This window comes from Dunckerocampus dactyliophorus, chromosome 16 (assembly GCF_027744805.1).
Source record: "Dunckerocampus dactyliophorus isolate RoL2022-P2 chromosome 16, RoL_Ddac_1.1, whole genome shotgun sequence".
Lineage (NCBI taxonomy): Eukaryota > Metazoa > Chordata > Actinopteri > Syngnathiformes > Syngnathidae > Dunckerocampus > Dunckerocampus dactyliophorus.
The window spans coordinates 22,409,019-22,429,522 of record NC_072834.1 but is presented as its reverse complement, the minus strand read 5'-3'; the positions used below and the strand labels follow the sequence as shown (position 1 = coordinate 22,429,522).

Genomic DNA, 20,504 nt, shown 5'->3' with positions numbered 1-20,504 from the left:
TTCAGTCACATTCCCGGAATTGACGAGATGGGAGTACTATCATTCAGCTACATAAACACAGTGGTGTACGAGACAGAGGATGTTTACAGTGGTTATAGCAAAGATTTGAGCAATGGGTCAATAGTTTTCGAGGCGAGAAGAAGGGAGAAACATTTTGAGATGAAATAGAGAACTTGCAGGACATGGACTTAATGCTGAAGACATGTAGATGAAGATTCAAAACACAGAATGGTAAGTGTAAATTCCCCTGGAGTTGCTTATCCTTCAATTATTGTTTTTTTTATTGTTTGATATTTTGTCGCCCCCACCCTCGCCCCCCACAGTAAACATGCATTTTACTGTGAAAAGATGTTTATATAACATATATAATGCTTTAGACCCTTGTCGCTATCATGGAATAGTGCTTAGAAGACATGAAGTAAACAAGACATGACTGCTCTGTGGCTACTCTGACGTCATTCTTGTCTTTTCTTCCTGTGTCCCGGCAGACTAGCACAGACTAGCTTCAAAATGCATTTATACCATACTTTCAAGCCAAATGCTTCTTGTAAAGGTGTTCCTTCATAGCGGTCATCAGTGAAATGATCACTGCAAAGAACGTCGATCCTTCTCTCGTTTTCAGCACTTGCTTCACCCATTTTTGTCTTAAACCTTCCTTGTTTGGAAAAGAAATCCAGCAGCAATACAACATTTTGGCGTGACTATTTTGATGAAAAATATACTGAAGTCGACCATCTACCTCGAGAGGCGTTTGTTTACTCTGCTTTAGCTGAGAGGTGTCGCCCCGATGACGTCACTTCTGGAAACAAGACTGAACAGAACTTATATATGTTTTTTTCCTTTTCATTACACATTTTTGGACTGATGGGACTTATACTCAAGAGCGACTTATAGTCCGGAAAATATTGCACTCCTAAACGATTTTAGGTCGTTATTCAATGTGTCTGTATTCCTCTTGTCTCCCTTCACAACTAACTTCCCGTGTGAGTGGAGAGCAAAAGTCATCAGATTGCGGGCGGCATTCAAATCCATCTCCACAGGGACATGAATGTATGGATGAAAATCCAAAGCAGTCGACTCAATTTGTGACTTAATACTTCTCTTATAAAGAAAATGATTGCACTGTCAGGGGGCACAAAGCACAGAAGCTGATGCAGCAACTCTACTGGAGCCGGATCATTTATTATTGCTCCAAGTCAGCTGATGTTTATCCGATTTTTATCTTTGTGGGTAGCCACGCGTGAGTGGTTAAGAATGTGACCAAGGGTCTGCTATTCGATTCCCCTGTAGTCACAACAGAGATGCACCTGACAAAAAGGCCCCCCTATCTCGCCCGACCGCGATAAACGGGGGACGACTGTATATTGTAAAGAAGTCAAAAATTGTGTGTAAATAAGACAATTCAACAATGAATGTGTGGATCTACTGTCCAAAATGGACAATTAATAATGTGATGTGGTGGTACATCATGTTAGAGTTACAAAAGTTATAAAAGCACGTCGGACTCTATGGGGACGCCCCCATCTGGCGTCTGTTATAACAGAGAGGTGTTGCTTGTCATGATGCATCATGTTCAAAATTGTAAAGTAATTAAAAATAATGGACTTATCAACATTATCATGTTATTTTTGACAGCCCTAAAAATTATGAATTGAAAGTATTGTGACTGAATATCGATCTAAAAGGGCTATATTAGTCACAGCGGTATAAAAAATGCACTTTTTGGCTTGTTTTGACTGATGTTCTCTCTCCTCCTCCCCCCATCGACCCCTGTCTCGCTGCCACATCCACCCTTCCTCACACAAGGTTGACCATTCACGCCGAGTGCCCCATGCACCTCGAGGATTTCCCCATGGACGTGCACGCTTGTCCCCTGAAGTTTGGAAGTTGTAAGTCACACCAAAAGGTCACGACAAAAATCACTTTAGCATAACCCGGTCAAGTGCTCTTCAAGTACTCTTCACATCCCTGAAGGGTGTTTACGTTCAAGTCTTTTTTGAAGCTGTTCGAGTTCAGGGACATCTTAAATTGGACCAAAACGTGAAGCAACAAAAAAGGATCCTGACTACAGCAACAGCCATTAGAGGCCATCTACACAAAGATACATTATTCCCATCAATTCATAACTCAAAACTAATACAGTTGGTCCTCGAGTTGCCAGTCTCGGCGTTTCGTGTTACATGCGCTCTCCCGTAAATTCATTTGTTAAAAATGCACGTACTATGAGTGGGCCGTCCTATTCGAATGAGGATTTTTCGTGTGCAAGCATTTGTCGCCATGAAGAGTTATAGAGGGCAGAGTGGTCGTAAAGTTAAAATGAGTTCTGAAGCTGCGGAATTGGATGTCTTGGTGGAGGATGCAAATAAACACACTGGTGAACACCAGCAGAGACATTGCATCATCGTAATAATGCTATATTAGTCTATTTCTTCTGAATCCCACAGACATACCTTCCATATACGAAGCAGAGTCTGGGCAGGTCCATCACCATGGCTGAGGTATGTGGGGTAGTCTAAACACTCCTCAGTGGCAAAGCTTCAGGTGTGGACGAGTTTCACCCTGAATTCCTCAAGGCTCTGGACGTTGAGGGACTGTCTTGACTGATACGTTGCTTCAATATTGCATGGAAGTCAGGAAAAGTACCCCTGGTCCCCCTTTTCAAGAAAGGTGCCCGGAGGGTGTGTTCCACATATACTGGGGTCTCACTCCTTCGCCTCTGTGGGAAAGTCTATTCCGGGGTCATCCAGGAGGAGGTCAGGATAGAGCAGCTGCTCCTTCACATCGAGAGGAGCCAGTTGAGGTGGCCGATGCAGACACAATACAACAGAGTGTGCGAGTTGGTACAGTCAGAGCCGCCCGTCCCGACACGAAGAACAAGAGCTGTTCGTAGGGCCCCATGAACCATGGGGTGGGAGGCCCATTTTGTGTGCAAAGGATGTGCATCGCTGCCATGACACTCGCATGCAGTGTCAAGTCTGTCCAGGCTCTGTCACCAATTAGAGCATGGGTCACCAACGTGGTGCCCGTAGGCACCAGGTAGCCCCCCACGACGGCATGAGGTGCCCCGCAAGCCTGCTTTTCATTCAGGTTTTCAGTTAATTATGAAAGGGCAGTAGAAATAAATGCATTCCGAAATACAAAATGTGACTTGTGGACACCAGCATTTTGTTAATGTTCTGGTAAAACAAGCATATTTGCTTTGTTTGGTTTTAAAATAAGCTCTGAAAATAAATGTTACAAAAATGAGTAGCTCTTGGCCATTTTCATTTTGTAAAAGTAGCTCTCACAAGGAAAAACATTGGCGACCCCTGAATTAGAGAATAAAATCGCAAAATTCATCTCCTCTGCTGTCAGTGTCGGTTGATGTAACGGTACACGCTGCCCCCATCAGGGCAGAAGGTGCAGGTTTGAGCTAACCCTAGACAGTTTTTTTAATAAACCAGAGGCGGCTTGTAAAGTGAACCAAAAAGTCCATGGCTGACTTTTTGTCCAAGTTCACCTTTGAAATCAGACCGTCTAGTAGCTCAGATGCTGGATAGACTCTGTCTTCGTCCTTGGCCACAATGACCAAGTCAGCTAAATATAGACCGCAAACAGGTTTCACATTTGATAAATCACATTGCATTTGCTAAATTATACGTTTGCATATCCTCCTCCAAATATTTTCCGTTTTATGACAATCTGCATATTTATGATTCAGGATTGCGAGTGTTATTTAGCTCATTTGACAGACGCAATCTGAATTCCCAACCAAAGCTCCCATTCTTTCATGTAAAAGCATCCTCGGTTGAAGACTTCTAATCCATGTTCTTCTAATCCATGTTCTTCTAATCCATGTTCGGTCCCCAGATGCTTACACCAATAACGAAGTCATATACCTCTGGACCAAAGGAGACGAGAAGTCGGTCGCCGTGGCAGAAGATGGCTCCAGGCTCAACCAGTATGACCTACTGGGACACGTTATTGGCAAGGAAACCATTAGCTCCAGCACAGGTATAGCACAGAGAGAATAACTCAATGCTGGCTGTCGTGGTGGAAGGATAGTTAGGTTCTGCTGCTTCACAGCAAAAAGGTTCTGACTGTAACGATTGACTGACATCAGCATTGGATCTTGGTACTCCTGCTTCAACATGGCGGCTCTAAATTAGTGTTCTAATAAGTGTGAGTGGTTATCAGTCTATGTGTAAGCATGGGGATTGATTGGTGGACCTCCAAGGTCTAACCCGCCCTCACGGCAGCAAGCCTTCAAACTTGTCAAGATGCACAGATGGAAGGATACAGTAAAGTCCAAGTTCTTTGTTTTAAACAAGAAATGGTTGATTTTGATCCAAAAGGCTTTCCTGTGTGCCACCTTTTACCAGTTTGACAGCTGCTACAGGAAGGCCAAATTTGTTTCATCACGTGTGATTCTGCAGTAGCTTTTAATAGGATCAAGGTCCTGCGTTTGAAATATAAAGCCTCATTAGTGGAGTCTGCATAAAACCCATTGTAAATGACTGACCTCCTTCTTTTATGTTGACACACAATGGCTCAGTCTGCTCTAGTTTTTCAGTCCCTGATCCACTCATGATAGGTGATCAACAACGATGATAGATTTTACGTGATCACATTTACAAAGACACTATGAAGAGGCAAAACTCTCAATTTACCAATTGATCTACGTTCCTACCCTCACCTATGGTCATGAGCTTTGGGTAGTGACCAAAGAGACAAGATCGCAGGTACAAGCGGCCAAAGTGAGTTTTCTCCCTAGGATGGCTGGGCTCTCCCTTAGATAAGGTAAGACGCACTGTCATTCGGGAGAAACTCGAAGTAGAACCGTTGCTCCTTCGCACTGAGAGGAGCCACTTGAGGTGGCTGACATTCAAACCGTAAGAGCCCAGCACACGTTGGAGAACACACACGTTCGAGAGCACACGTTGTCTCTCAGCTGGCCTCGGCATCTGCCGGGAGGATCTGGACGAAGTACCCGGGAGAGGGAAGTCTGGGAAGTCTGCACGGATGGATGGGTGGTCTATCAAGGGTCCACTTACGTTCCAAAATATTTTTTAATTACCTCTTATGTCTAGAATGAATATTGAAGAAAACAGCAAGTCAGTTTATGTGTCATAAAGACACTATAACCACGAAACAAATGGCTCAAAATAGCACCACAGTGACCGTTTTTTTTGTGCTCAGCGAAACTTTTTCCAGGGAAGGCCACATCGTGAAAGATGAAAGGATGCTAATTTGCCACTTTGATATTTTGTAAAGCAACACATGTGGATATGCTAACAAGTTCTACAGTATATATTTCATCTCAGCTTTGTCTTATAGGTGAAAAAGCTTATTATTAGCATCAACTTTTTCCCATTTTTGCTGTTTTTGTTTTCATTTTCCAAATAGTTCAACTGTCTTCTTAAACAATCTCCATGAATTTTCTTTTTGTAATATTATGACTTTATTCCCATAATATTTTTAATTTATTCCCATAGTATTAAAACTTTTCCCCAACCTCATTTTCCAAAAATTACAACTTTTTTTTGTTTTCTTTGTTTCTCATTTTATAACTTTTAAATAAAATCATTTTTTCTTTAATATTTCAACTCTATGCTACTAAAATCGTCCTCATAATAATAATATTACAGGTTTATTCGCCTGAATGTTTTTTTCTCAATAGAATATGACTTTTTTTCTTTTAATATTTTGACTTTATTCTCAATTAAAAGTTACCGAAAAAATACAACAGATTTTTCAATTTCTGCTGTTTTTTTATGTTCCAACTATTTCAACTTTCTTCTTGTAATTTTCTTCTTGTAATTACGACTTTATTCCAATAATATTTTGACTTTATTCTCATAACATTATAACATTTTCCGCAACGTAATTTATTTGTTGTTTTTTTTGTTCCTCATAATACTGTTTTTTAAAAGAAGTGACTTTTCTTTATTATTTCAACTTCATGCTACTAAAATTACGTTATTTTTTCTCATACTATTACGATGTTATACCTGTAAAATTATGACTTTTTCTTCCAAACTAATTTTACAAAAATTACAACTTTATTTTCTTTCTAATGTTACGACTTTTCTGCGATTGGCTGGCAACCGGTCCAGGGTGTACCCCGCCTCTCGCCCGAAGTCAGCTGGGATAGGCTCCAGCATGCCCCCGCGACCCTAATGAGGAAGAAGCGGTATTATTATTTACATAAAACCTTTTTTTTCTCGTTAGAAAACAACTTTTTTCTCTTAATGTTTTAAGTTTATTCTCATTAAAATAACGACATTTTACATTTCTGCGTTTTTTTTTTTATTTGTCAACTACTATTGTCGTGACATCATAACAGTTATTTGTTTTGTTTGTTTCTCATAATATTCAGACTTTACAAAAAATAATGCTTTTTTCTTTAATAATTCAACTTCACGCTACTAAAACGATGTTATTTTTCCGCCTAATATCACGTTATTCTCGTAAAGTTATGACTTTTTCTCGTTGGATCACAACTTTCTTTTGTTAATACGTTGACTTTATTCTTGTTATTATTGCTGATTTTTACATTTTTGCCGGTTTTTGTTTTTTGTTTTTTTTCTTGTTAAATTGCATTTTTCCAAAGTGCAGCGGGCTGCAAATGGCCCCCGGGCCGCGCTTTGGACACCACTCATGTGGACGTTTGTTCCTTCCAGCTTTCAGAAATGCCACTTTGCTTTCAGTCTGCTCCTCTTGGCTGCCAGGAGGCGAGCCTCTTGAGTCGCAGCGATCTTTACAAGCTTCGCTTGTGCACGGAGACCAAACTAGCAGTGAAACCACTTTGCTGCCCTTTCCTAAAAGCCAAATGCGTGCTGCTTGCAATCAGACAACTTGAATAGCTGTTATTTTGTCATTTACTGTACAGTCTGAATGACCATCCTCTATCTCTCTCTCTCTCTCTCTCTCTCTCTCTCTCTCTCTCTCTCTCAGGCGAATATGTAGTGATGACAACACATTTCCATTTGAAAAGGAAAATTGGCTATTTTGTGATCCAAACCTACCTCCCCTGCATCATGACCGTCATACTGTCACAGGTGTCCTTCTGGTTAAACAGAGAGTCGGTTCCTGCGCGCACCGTGTTCGGTGAGTGTCATCTTGTGTTTTTAAGCAAGCCCCCCCGAACGCACTAAATAATAACTGACGTCTGAGAGGCTGACGGCTGGTGAGTATGGGGCTTTTAAAAGGTGAGGTAAGAGCACAAACAAATGTGCGGAGACGCATGCCAAGGGAGCAAACACGATGGGAAAGGAACACAACGTTGCGTACAAACCTTGTATTGGATCTCATTAGAATGTGCAATGAGTGTATATTGTATGTATTTTCCAGCTTTTAATGAAGTATTACTGTAATATAAAATGACTCATTGGATTAAGCAGGAGCTAATGGGGTATCTGTCTAGTCACTGTGTGATCAGTCCGATCATGCAACACCCAAAGACGGGAAGCGGTTTGCAATTCAAAGTCTTGTTATTGTTGTGCTGCGTAATGCATGCCCTCTTTACCTTTTGTACTTTCAGTGGCAAAAAAATGCAATTGTACTTGCGTCATACAGCACATTGTGCAACCCATGAATGGATAACAAATATAGTATGAGTGTATCACAACACTGATATGTCACAATATGTTGAGAAACATCACAGGCAATTCAGTAAATAGAAATTCATCACGATAGCACGGGAAGATACATTACATAAGGGGTGCCCCAAGTGTGGCCCGGGGCCATTTGCGACCCACGACACGCTCCAAAAATAGAATTTAACAAGCAAACAACAGAAAAAAAAAATGGAAAAAGAAGAATAAAGTCAAAATATTGTGAGGAAAATGTTGTAATCTAATAAGAAACAGTCAAGAATAACGTAATGTTATGAAAAATGACTTCATTCTAGTAGAGTAAAGTTGAAATATTAAAGACAAATTATGTTTGTTTCTGAAGTCGGAATATTATGAGAAACAAACAAAACTAAATAAAAGGCATTTTTGGAAAATTAGGTTGGGGAAAAAGTTGTAATATGTAAAAATATTTTGGGAAGGAAGTTAAAATAGTTGGAAAATTAAAAAAAACAAAAAAACCCAGCAGAAATGGAAACAAATGCTGTAAATGAACAAGTCCAAATATTCACAGAAAAAAAGTCGCAATTTTATGAGAATAAACTTGTGACACTGTGAGGAAAAATAACATCATTTTAGTGGCGTAAAGTTGAAATATTAAATTAAAATTATGTTTGTTTTTAAAGTTGTAATTTTATGAGAAACAAACAAAACAAACTAAATAAAAAAATGTTTTGGAAAAGCTGTAATATATCAAAATATTTTGGGAATAAAATCATGGTTACAAGAAGAAATTTTACAAGAAGGAAGTTGAAATAGTTAGAAAATAAAAAAAACATTTATATATTTCATCATTTCTATCATTTATATATTTTGGACAACTGTGATAGAGCGAAGCCGCCAAACTGGAAGCGCAGTGTGGCGAAGGATCACCACACATGCGTCTTTAGCCGCAGGTTGGAGAGTAAAGATGAAAAATGTAGTTTTACAAAAGCTGATTGCTTCCATCTGCCAGGATTTTCATGTCAGCCGATGTCATGTGACACCTACATCTGGGTTACAATGTCATTGGAGTAACAGCGCTACCCAACAGACACCACCGGATGGAAGTAGTAAGTACGTAGATGAGTGTTAAGCACACCTGTACAATCTAATGAGACCCAATAACTCGCATCATTGGATGTCTTTGCATTTTGCACACAGGTGGGAAAACCTTTGCAAAAAACCACGCTTGCAAAAAAAAAAAGACTTTCCTTGGAGGGTTTGGCCAACAATTCACTGACGTTTTTACTCTATCCTCAGGGGTCACCACCGTCCTCACCATGACAACCCTGAGCATCAGTGCTCGCAACTCCCTCCCTAAGGTTGCCTATGCCACGGCCATGGACTGGTTCATGGCCGTGTGCTATGCATTTGTCTTCTCAGCCCTGATTGAGTTTGCCACCGTCAACTACTTCACCAAGCGCAGCTGGGCGTGGGATGGGAAAAAAGAGGGCATGGAAATCAGGGTGAGTGACTCCCGCTTGAAAATTGCACGCACATATCATAACAATAAATGTGTCCCACTACGTGCCCGAATTTAGGAAGGTTTAATACCCTTTCTGCGTTGTTAATTCCGCCCCAACCGCTCCCATGTTTTACCTTTTATATTCTTGTTCCAAATGTCCCAAGAGCTGCCGAGCGTGTCGTCAGTTGACAGCGGAGGATGGATTGGAAAATCTGAGAGTTCCCCTTAAAGCAGCCCAGACTACTTTGTAAAGGCGCTTTTATTTATTCATTAAGAGCCAAATGGAACAAGGACAGTGGGGTGGAGCAGGGAGAGCAGAAACAGAGGTAAACTCCCAAAGACGCTGGCCCCAATTTAGGATGGCAGCATATGTTCCAGTCAGTGTAAACCCATTCTGTCAAGATGAGACAGCATCTTGGGTGCCGTCGACTCAATTTACAAAAAAAAAAAAAAGGCGCACTGACGGAAAAAGTGCATGATTTAGAGTAATCCCCAGAGGCCGATATTATTTTCACTCCCAAAGTGTAACACAGCCCTAAGATTTGTCAATAGTGTGCGCTCTTTTGTGTTTTTATGAGCAGAGAAGACGGTGGAAGTAATTGGATCAGTGAAAGAAAGTTGAAAAAAACATGAGAGCCCAGCATTTTCTGCAAGTTCATTTGCGTGTGTGTGTGTGTGTGTGTGTGCTTGACTCAAGTTAAAGGATTGTGTTTTCTTTGAAAGAGGAAGCCAAAATGCAAATGCTGAAGTCTAAATAGGTCTCAGTAAAATACACTGGAACCCCACCACCTACGCTTGCAATTATTTCTCTTTGTCCCTGACATGATTCATCAACTTTGCTTTAATATGTTATAAAATGCTCCCTCTTTTATCGCGGGGGATAGGTTCCCAAATAAGCCCGTAATAAGTGAAATCAGCCAAGTAGCAATGGGAGTAACAATGGGAGGGACGAGAGACACTCAACTTCCCACAATGCACTTCTTCTTAAAGGGCCAGGCTCGGCCTGTAACAGCGTTCATACGCTGTCATAAAAAAAGGTCACTAAAAAAATTCAGTGAAACAGCGAATCCGCGAAAGGTGAACCGCGATAGAGAGAGAGAACACTGTGTATTTATTTGTAATTACGTTCTACATTGTTTGACTTTTGAAAGCTAACTGTAAATTTACAAAAATCACATTTACAGTTCATGATGTCAGCCATGACAAACGATTTTTTGCTGTTCAGTCTCATTTCCGGAAGTGACGTACGTCATCCTGGGTGCTATCACTCAGGTAAACAAACAGGGCGGTGTACGACACAGAGGATGCTTACAGTGATTATAGCAAAGATTTGAGCGATGTGTCGATAGTTTTTGAGGACGAAGGAACATGTGGAGATGAAATAGACAACTTGCAGAACATGGACTTAAGTCTTAAGACAAGGAGATGAAGACTGGTCGCCTTCAAGACACAGAATGGTAAGTGTAAATTACTCTGGAGTTGCTTATCCTTCAATTATTGTTTTAAAGCGTCTTCTTAATTACCTGTTTTATTGTACATGTGGCCGCACGTCGCGGATGAATGTAAATATATCGCTGTCAAAAGATGTTTTCTTTGGCAACTTTGATGTAGTGGTTGTTCTTGTCTTGTTTTCTCCTGTGTACTGGCGGAATAGCATCCTTTTATACCGTACTTGCAAGCCAAATGCTTCTTGTAAAGGTATTCCTTCAAGGCAGTCATTAGTGAAATGGTCACTGCAAAGAAAAGAACTCGAGATGGGCGTCCATCTGTGTCTCATTCTGCGCACTTGCTTTGTCCATTGTTGTCTTGAACCATCCTCTTTTGGAACAAAAAACAAACTTACAGTGTCACTTGGATACTTTGAACATCCAGCAGCAACATAACATTTTGGCATGGCTACCATTTTGAAAAATATACTGAAACAAGCCGACATATTGTTTGTTTACTCTGCTTTAGCTGTGAGGTGTCATCCTGATGACGTCTCTTACGCAAATGAGGCTGAAATGCGAGCTAGTTCGTCATGGCTGGCACCATAAATCTAAATTTTGTGAATTTACCATTCGCTTTTAAAAATCGAATAATGTAGAACATAATTACAAACAACAAATAACATATTTACACAAAGCTGATGAATCATGTCAAGGACCCTTTAAATGACACACAAATGCCTGTTTTACCTAATTTAGTGGTAGTACTACTGTATATGGTAGTTTCGTCCGCACCCTCTCCATTAAGTGTCCAGCAGACTTCAGTAATTAGCATATCATGCAGACTATAAGTCGCTCCGGAATACGAGTCAACTATTTATGATGGTGCTATCATCAGAACCAGCTTTTTTTTTCTGGAGTGGCAACATTCAATTCACAAGATGGGAAGATGTAGCCAGAGGAAGAGGGCGTTGTTGAAGCCAACAAGGACACAAACTATAGCTACAGAAGAACAAGTAGATTTGGCGCTACCTGATAGGTGGTGCTATGCATCGCAACTCCGCTCCCAATTTCCTAAGTGACGGACAGGAAGTGTTTTTTCAGGCGTCACACATTTACTTGGCACTCAAATACAAGCAGTCACAGGGGCGGAGATCCAGACATGCAGAGCACCTCCACAAGCGGGCGTTACCGTCGTCCAGTTCCAGCTGCAGCGATCACTGGTTTCGCTTCATAACACACCTCATGCATAGAAGATATCCGTGTTGACAATTTAGCGACACTGGTTGCTGTATCTAGCGAGAAGAGGTGTGCATTAAAAGGGAAAGTCAGGAAGTGTCTCTTTCTTGAAGTATCCGCCGCACAGCACCTCCAATTGTTCATTAATGCCGCCTTGCAATGCTGGTTTTATGCTGGTCGAAAAGCTGCAACAACCCCTCCATAATGCAGCTCCACAGACCCAAGAAGGCAGACTTTGGACACATTACTCTGTCGCCTGGCAAAGACTCGACCAAGACAGTCTGGCTCGGCGACCACACATGGGTGTCCAAGGTGTGGCCCAGGGGGTGTCGGGGGGCCAAGTGGAATGTGGCTCATTGCAGAAATAAAATAAACAAAAACCCAGCAAAAGCGGAAAAATAGAGCAAAAGGGAATAACGTGACTAGAGGAAGCTAAAATAATGATACTAATAACTAATATAAACACAAAGATTTGTCTTTATTGGCAGACGGTTGCAAAAAGACATGTCATAAACGCCAATACCACAACATTCAGTGAAAGATGACAAATTAAAAGAAATATTGCATTACTTTCAATGACTATATAATATATACTGTATGTATGTATATATACTGTATATACAGTCAAACTTGTCTATAGCGGCCACTACAGGGAGACTGCAAAATTGGCCGCTATAGACAAGTGGCCTCTATAGACAGGTTGGTGTCCAGTTTGAATGTTGGCCAGTAGAAGAAAAAAAAGGAAAAAAAAGGGAGAAAAAAAATTTATGTTGACCAGTAGAGGGCACTGTGGGACTGCGGATAAAAGTTGTACAGCACTACGAGGCTTGTTATTATCCACCAACCACAGAACAAAGCTGTGCTAGTAATGTCTTACGCTTGTTTTTAATATTTTACTTTTTATACGGCAGAGTGTCATTACAGCTTTCGTTCATCAGGAAGTGACGGGAAGTGACGGTGGGCGTCCCGAGCAGGAGAGCTAGGCTCAGTGCTAGCTGTGAGTTTGGAGAGAGTTGGGAAGTGTGTTTATGTTGGCGTGGATGTAAAGTCCTGCAGTGTTCTCCGCTGTTAATAAAGCCATTAAAGTGCATCGGCGACGTGAGTCTCTCCTTCCCCACAACAAGCGGCATTACAGTATTGACACACATTGTGCACATTGTCTCACACCAGGAAATAAATGGTGTCACTTGTTACAGGCATTGGCTGGACAGCTATGTAGTGGGGCTTGTTTAACCTTTGCCTTGTGGGCAAGCAGGAAGGAGAGACGATGCTGAGAGATGTGTGTGTGTTCTGAGCTGCTGTCTGGTGGCCGCGTTCAAGAAATAAAGTTGGCAGAAGCAACAGGAGAAGTTTCCTTCTTTGCTTCGGAGCTGAATAACACTGACAAGTTAAGCGAACGGAAAAGAAGATGGCTTTTTTTGTGTCGAATACAGAAGATGAGGACTTTGATGGATTTGTGGATGAGGATTGATAAAAAATAACGTGAGTACATTCTAAAATACTTCAATTGAGTTCAACCGAACTCAGTTTTGCTCCCGCTGCTTTTTAAAAACATATGCTAGCATGGTTTTAGCGTGCAGGCAGTATTGTATTGTATTGTAGCATCGCTGGGAGCACGTCCTGTTCCCAGCCTACTTTGTGGTAATGTTTTGGTGCAAATGCTCTTAAAGTTACATGTTTGACCAGGAAATAGCAAGCTCAAAAGAAGACGGCTTTTTTATGTGGAACAACTGACAGTTTGTGTGGATCTTGTGAATGATTGTGACTGAGCTAGGACTCAGTAATTAAAGTCTACACACGGTGGCTTCATTGATTGAAAAACAAAACTTTTTCGTGCATGAAGCTTCTACTTGTGTCGGTACTTTGACCGCTATATGCGGTCAGATATTGACCAAGGGAGACAAAATGGGTGGCCGCTGGCCGCGTTGGACAGGCGACTGCTATACACAGGGTCTATAACATGTAAGTTTGCTGCGGGGGGTTTTTCAGTGGCTGCTATAGGCAGGTGGCCGTTCTATAAAGGTGGCCGCTAAGACAGGTTTGACTGTATATATAATAATGTATAGAATAATTATTCATTATATACTATCAGTGGTTTATTTGGCCTCAAAAAGTGTTGGCAATAATATCATTTAGTGTCAATTTGTGGGCCAATAATCTTTTCAAAAGGCACCTGCGTTGTTTAATTAATCAGTTAAATGAAAAAGTACTTAAATGTTAAAATCCCGCCTCGTTCTCCTGGACCCAGTCTCTCGTATTGTGACACCCCTACTAATAACTAACAATAACACAAAGATTTGTATTGATTATATATGTAGAACTTTGCCACTTATGCAATACTTGAAGTGCATTCAGTCCGCATAATTGGAGCAAAAATTGATCATTGATCAATTCTGGGGATGTCAGACTACCAGTGTTTGCTAGTTCAGCCTTTTCCAGTGTTTTGTGATGCGCTGCCATCAGGTGAGATTGGCAGTCAGGAAGCTTGAAATGAAAGAATAGTTCAGTCGATGGGGATCATTTGCATTATAAAGCGCACGGAGGCGTCTACGGAGGGCTTTTTTCCGTCTGATGCCTCGTCCTCATGGCACCAGCCTGTGCTCGGCTCTCAGCGGCGATGCTGAGCATGCAGTTGTCATGATAGATAAAAAATAAGCGGGTCACAGTGGGAGACACGACACTGTCGGCCTCGCTGCCCCACATGACTGAACTACTGGAAAGCAAAAAGATCCGACAATGTTTTTTTCCTTTTTTTAATGTTGAAATAAACAGTAGGAGGGGAGCCTACAAGGGGAAAAAAGAGATTTTAGCCTCATGAGACCTTTTGAAAATACTGTCCTCGGTCATCAGAAGCAGAGTTTCAGCTACTGGAACCAAAGGATGACTTCATTTCCCGCAGGCGCTTTCTTTTTTAGGTCTGATATGGTGAGCTGCAGTCGAGTCAGCATGTACTCATTTGCTTTGGAGGTTATACTGCTTCAATGGCGTGTTACTCTCTCCAGGTTGACTAACAATCTGTTTAACCGACGGGCTAATTAGCTCACCTCCAGCCCACTGAAGGTGCATTACGGCAGGGACGCGGGCGCCACATAGATGGTTGAGATTCTTCCGGGGCAGATCGTAGCATTTGTTCCCTGAGCGATGGGCGCCTCTCCTGGAGCCAGTTCCTCGTGTGTGCCACGCGATGTCAGACGGATGGAGCGTGACACTGGTCACTGCTTCAGCTACATCTCGTTAAGCCATTTTGATGGATATTATTTTCATTTGTGGCGAAGCATACCTTTTTAAGTAAAATTTACACTTAAATGAAATTGGAAGACAATATTGAGTTGGAAGTAACTGAGACGCCCATAAAAGCGTCTATTTTGACACTCTAACGCACAACAACAAACTAAGGTTGATAAGGCTCCTCAAGCAAGTCCAAGTTTGCCAGTGGACGGAAAATGAGATAGAAATAATGCAAATCCAACTAATCCATTGCAGACATCCATCCATCCATCCATCCATCCATCCATCCATCCAATGCTGGGAAGCAAGTAGAATGCTGATTGCAGACACCCAAAACTGTTAATTAACAAAGCACTTTTTGATGGTTTTCATTCAAAATGCATGTAAATGATAAATGAAAGGGATAAATGAACATTTAACATCACTTTTACCTCGATTGGGGGTGCCGTTGTTGTCAAAGACGAGCAACAATGTGTGTTTTGCTATGAGTTACGTCTGAATTCAGTAGTGGTTTCTCACCATTTTAATCAAAATGCTGTCACTCGCAATTTCCTTTGGCTCCGTTGTGTGTTACTCTGCAGCCGTGATCAATAAGAAAAGCAGAGGCTTGTGGCGTAACTGTGTTAGTTAGCCAAGAACTACAGAGTCAAGTGCTGATGACCTCATTGACGGCGACCTCAATGGTAACACGCTGCTAAAAATGGATTTGCGGTGTGTTAATAACATGACAAGATGTCCGCCATATTATACGCAAACCGAGCAAATTTTTGCGTAATTTTTTTACGTAAACCAAAAACTGTACTCTAACCAAGGTTCCATAGTGCAAAAGACGAGGGTTGCAATGGTACAGGTGACCCACAGGACCCACAGTACGGCCCATACCTTGGTATGTAGGCTTCGGTTGCGGTATGTTTTTTTGTGTGTAAACTTTTTTCTCCCCAAATTCTCCCTTTGTTATTTTTTATTATTATTATTATTAAATGTCTTTTAAGATGAAGCATAAAGCAAACGTACAAACGTAATTGCAACATACGGCAAGTAATTCTCCAATAAATAAATTTGTCATAAAATACATATATTGATTTAGCATACAAAAAAGTTGAACTATATGGGGGCCACTTAAAGATGCCAATGTACCGTACATTCCGGTGTATAAGCCGCTACTGTTTCCTTAAACTGCGGCTTATACAGCGGTGCAGCTAATTTATGGCTAAATTCTAATCTCGTGACATCGCCTTTTCTTCAGAACTACTACTAATTGTTTAAATACTGTGCCGCTCGCGAGTCGCGCTATCAGTGCACTCACAACAAGCTTGTCAAACCATTGCAAATGGCAGGAGGTCATCTGTATATAACAGTATAACAACATAACAGGCTGACTCACTGTGTCATTTTTAAAGGAACACTTTACTAACAAGACTAAATTCACCACACAGCAACTTGACACTCAAAAGGTGTGCCTGACAAATATACAAACATGTCCCAGTACGAGTAAAATAAAAAATAACAGCATTTTAAAGTTTTCTCATAAGCAACACATTCATTGGGGTGCTGTAATGACTTCCTTTTCAGGACGGTGCAAGCGCAACAGTGAAAGGTGAAGTGTTCAAAAACAGATGCACCTCACCTTGACGACCGGCAGGCACCTAGCAGTCGACTCCACACATCACCGACACAGACAGACGAGACCTTATACTTCTCGATTTATACTGTGTCGCTGAGGCAGAATGTCCCTCACTTGAAATATGTACAGTGTGCGGGAAATGGGACGTGTCGCAAGGAGGGCTTTTGGCCAGAAGAATATACCGCAAAACTGCCAGGCCATAAGGTGGATTGTTCAGTGCAAGGCAGACCATGCAGTACACGTATTAGCGTGGGCTGTTTGGTTACATCCCAACTCGTGACCCAATAGACAAGACACAATATAACACGATACGTACAAATCCTTGAGGCCAAATATGCCAACACCTCATCTGTAATCTTCGGAAGGGACAGACGGTCACAAGGCAACGTCTCACACTTCCACACAAAGAGTAGAACACAGTGTGGTACATTCAGCCCCGGGATGTTTAATCACACTCCAAAAAGATGTGACATTTGCATAAATTCAAAGGTAAGGTCAGCAAAAGCGTTGGATTTACATTATGTGCCTAAGGCCAGCCAAACGTACTGTATGAAACTTTGAGTGAAAATAAAAATATATATATACGTATACTGTATATATATATATATATATATATATATATATATATATAGCATATATATACTATATGATTGCTTTGTCAGATGGTAAAGAACTAAGAACTACGACTGAGCAAAGAACACAGAAGACATCCAGGTAGCTGTGATTAAGGTCATGCGCCGTATTATAGTCGCCATTAAGCTTTTGCTGCTGAGTAAGCCATCTCTGTGATACAAAAAGAGTCCGTGCAGTGCTTTAAGGTGAGGCGGAATCAATGTCCTGGAAAAGACGTTGGTTATCCGGAGGGCACTACTGTGACTTTTGTCTTTGTGTCTCCAAAGTGACTTGAGATAGACCCCTTTAGGCCGCATCACTTTATTACACGCTGCTGTTTTGGCAGAGGAAAGTGGATGGCAGTCTTAAGGCCAACAACAACTTAAAGTCATTGTGATACCAACTCCTGATAATACTGCAGTCTTACAGTTTGGAACAGAAAACCCTGAAGCATAGCAGCCTGTCAATGTTTAAAAAAATAAAAAATAAAAAAAGTGGACATCCAACATAGTTTATGTTGGGGCGAGACAAGCTTTGTTCGAGAAAAGGTGCATTTTGTATTCTTCTATGCGATGGTTACCTCAATCCTTGAAGGAACTGAGTCCCAACCACCGTTATCTAATTTCATTTCATTGGTCCGAGCATGATTACATATTTCCAACAAATAATGTGCTTCTGTTCATCTGTATAGGGCAGCAACATGCAGAAAATGCAATGCTTTTCCACTAGATGGCAGAATTAGCCTAATCATTGCAGTGGGGTATACAGTGCAACGTCGTTTTTCGTACGCCCAGGTTTTTGTAGGCGTTTTTGAGAGGCAGAGGGAAGTCCTCATAAAATGTCTTCAAGGTTGTCAGGTCCGTTAAATGTCTTTATTCATGCTTGAACGATCTGGTGCCAGCAATTCATGCAGTGGTTTGTACAGATAAAGAAATAAATAGTATCAGGTCCTCAACAGTATTTCAAAATAAAATTCTACTCTTCAATAAAGGAACAAGTCATGTTAAATGTTCATTCATCCATTGAATGTGTCATGTTTATATTTCACCTGGTTTTCTGCATGTTTTGCGTTACTATTTTTGGACGTCTGGGCCAGATGAATTGGGTTTACATTATTTCTTATGGGAAAATTTGATTTTCTGTTTCGTCTGACATGTTGAAACAAATTCATTCCGAAAACCGAGGTTTTCACTGTGCTGTAATCCCTGGTTGATCCCGATTAATCGAATATTCGGTACAGCGACAAAAAAACTGTTTACATCCTTCTAAATACATTATTAGAGCCCTCTAGACATGGAATAACAGCCCTATAGTCACCTTTATGCTCCTATTACCCAATATAGTAGACATAATAAGAGAAAATAAGACTTGTGCTTGTGTGTGTCACTGTAAATGTGTTCCGGTGCTTGGGGAGCTCAGTGGGGGGAGGACAGGAAGTGACATTGGGGGTTCAAAGAAGAGTTTTGGCTTGGAGTGGGTTACGGGTTAGGGATTATTGCGCCTGTTGTAAAATCATTCAATCCTGCATTAAAAGCTTGTTGTTCCAGCAAACAATCTGGTGTTTGTGTGTCTCAGCCGACATTACAGTAATATTACTGACACCTACTGACCAGTTTAGAATACTACATATCACCACAACGTCTTTTAATGAGTTTTCTGAATGCCTTATATTTGTATTTTAGTTCTTTTAGTCATTGTATGCTTGAAAAGGTAGGCTTTAAGGTATGGGATCAACACAAGGGTGCCTTAGAGTTGCGTTGGCACCCTTTGCAAGTTTGGCAATGAACATGTAAAAAAAAAAAACAGTTTACCAGACTTGGTGAAAACTAGGTTTGAGTAAAATTCCCAATGGTGCCACAGTGTCCTATCTCAAGACTCCATTCTGGCTTTTCAGACCCGATTTGTGACTGCATGCCAACATTAAGTATAAAGACTTAACAAAATAACCGATGATGAGCAATGTGCACAAAAGAGATCCACCGTGAAGCATTTGGGAGCGGAAACGGGGGACATTAGTTATGCTAATTAAAAAGATGGAGTGAAGGCAGGAGGAAGGAAGGAAAGTCAAATGAAGCTGAAAAAGTAGAGCAAAAACGAAAGCTGTGGGCTCAAAGCAGAAATGAAAACAGGAAGCACCGAGACACTAATGTATGTACCAATCTGTTTTTGTTTTGTTTTTGGCATAAGTGGGAATGAATTGTTTAGATTTAATGGCCTCGTACCAGAACTGCACTAGTCTCTTCATACGGTATTCCTGTTTCTCGCTAGTCTGCTAACAACACCGCATAACATACAATTTTAATACATGTAATTATCCCCACTCTCACGTTTCATAGCATCATCGTCCATTAGTGGCGCGTACATGCTTCATGACTGTTGCAGTGTACTACATGAAATGGTTGCCTCTGGAGGAGCCGCAATCCTACACACCAAAAGAGAAGTAGGACGAGTTCGTATTTATTACATGCAAGTCAGGAAGAATGGATTCAAATGACATCATTTTGCACAACGTCGGAAGCTCTAAGGTTGATTTGTTTCGGGATGCCACAGTGATGGTTTTCCTTTTCTTTGGCGCACACTTGGAGACGCCATGAATAGGGGTGCAACAATACAGAACATTCACGGTTCAGTTTGATTTTCATGCCCTTTTGAACTTTGTATCTCCTTGAAATTTCCTCTCAAAAGTACAGTTATTCAGTGAAACTTATTCAATTATCAAAATGACAATACAGCCCAAGTCGAGGCAACACATAAAAAACCTAAGCCATGGGATCTTTTTTTTTCAATTAATTATAAAATATTGTATTGTATTGTATTGTATTGTATGTACTTTATTGATAACAAGTATGTGTAGAAAAACACATTTTTTGGAGGTTTTGCATGGAGCTAGCAATGCCGTTGACGATAACGAAGTCCAAAAAGTTAACAAATAAGTGCAGTTATTCTTTCCAACGTGGCTGCGTAGACAGCAACTGGTAATATTACGAGGGGAAAACAATAATTGTAGTAGCACAGAGTTGGAATGTTAATGAAAAAGATAAACCTTCTTTCTTATTCGTAATATTGTGAGAAACACCATCAATTTGGAAACTTTGGTTGTGTAAAAATTTACGATATTATGAGAATAAAGTCAAACTGTCATGGCAATAAGGTCATAGAGAATAAATTTTACACAAAGAAAATTTAAATAGTTGGAAATTACAAAAAACAGCAGAAATGAAAAAAAGCTGAAATTTTGCAAAAGTAAAGCATTCTAATGAGAAACAAGGTGGAATTTTAGGAGAAAAAATGTAATTTTAGTAGCATAGAGTTGA

The 20,504-nt window shown here is 40.7% G+C and overlaps 1 protein-coding gene across 2 annotated transcripts in view; it reads left to right on the top strand.

Annotated features, from left to right (window-relative positions):
- Nucleotides 1–20,504, top strand: part of gabra3 (gamma-aminobutyric acid type A receptor subunit alpha3) — a 141,802-nt gene that overhangs the window by 106,089 nt on the left and 15,209 nt on the right. For both annotated transcript variants that reach the window (XM_054754332.1, XM_054754331.1), the window contains exons 6-9: nucleotides 1,807–1,889; nucleotides 3,850–3,993; nucleotides 6,937–7,089; nucleotides 8,856–9,061. In XM_054754332.1, coding sequence (XP_054610307.1) covers nucleotides 1,807–1,889; nucleotides 3,850–3,993; nucleotides 6,937–7,089; nucleotides 8,856–9,061 — 586 coding nt within the window. The remainder of the gene's footprint in view (nucleotides 1–1,806; nucleotides 1,890–3,849; nucleotides 3,994–6,936; nucleotides 7,090–8,855; nucleotides 9,062–20,504) is intronic.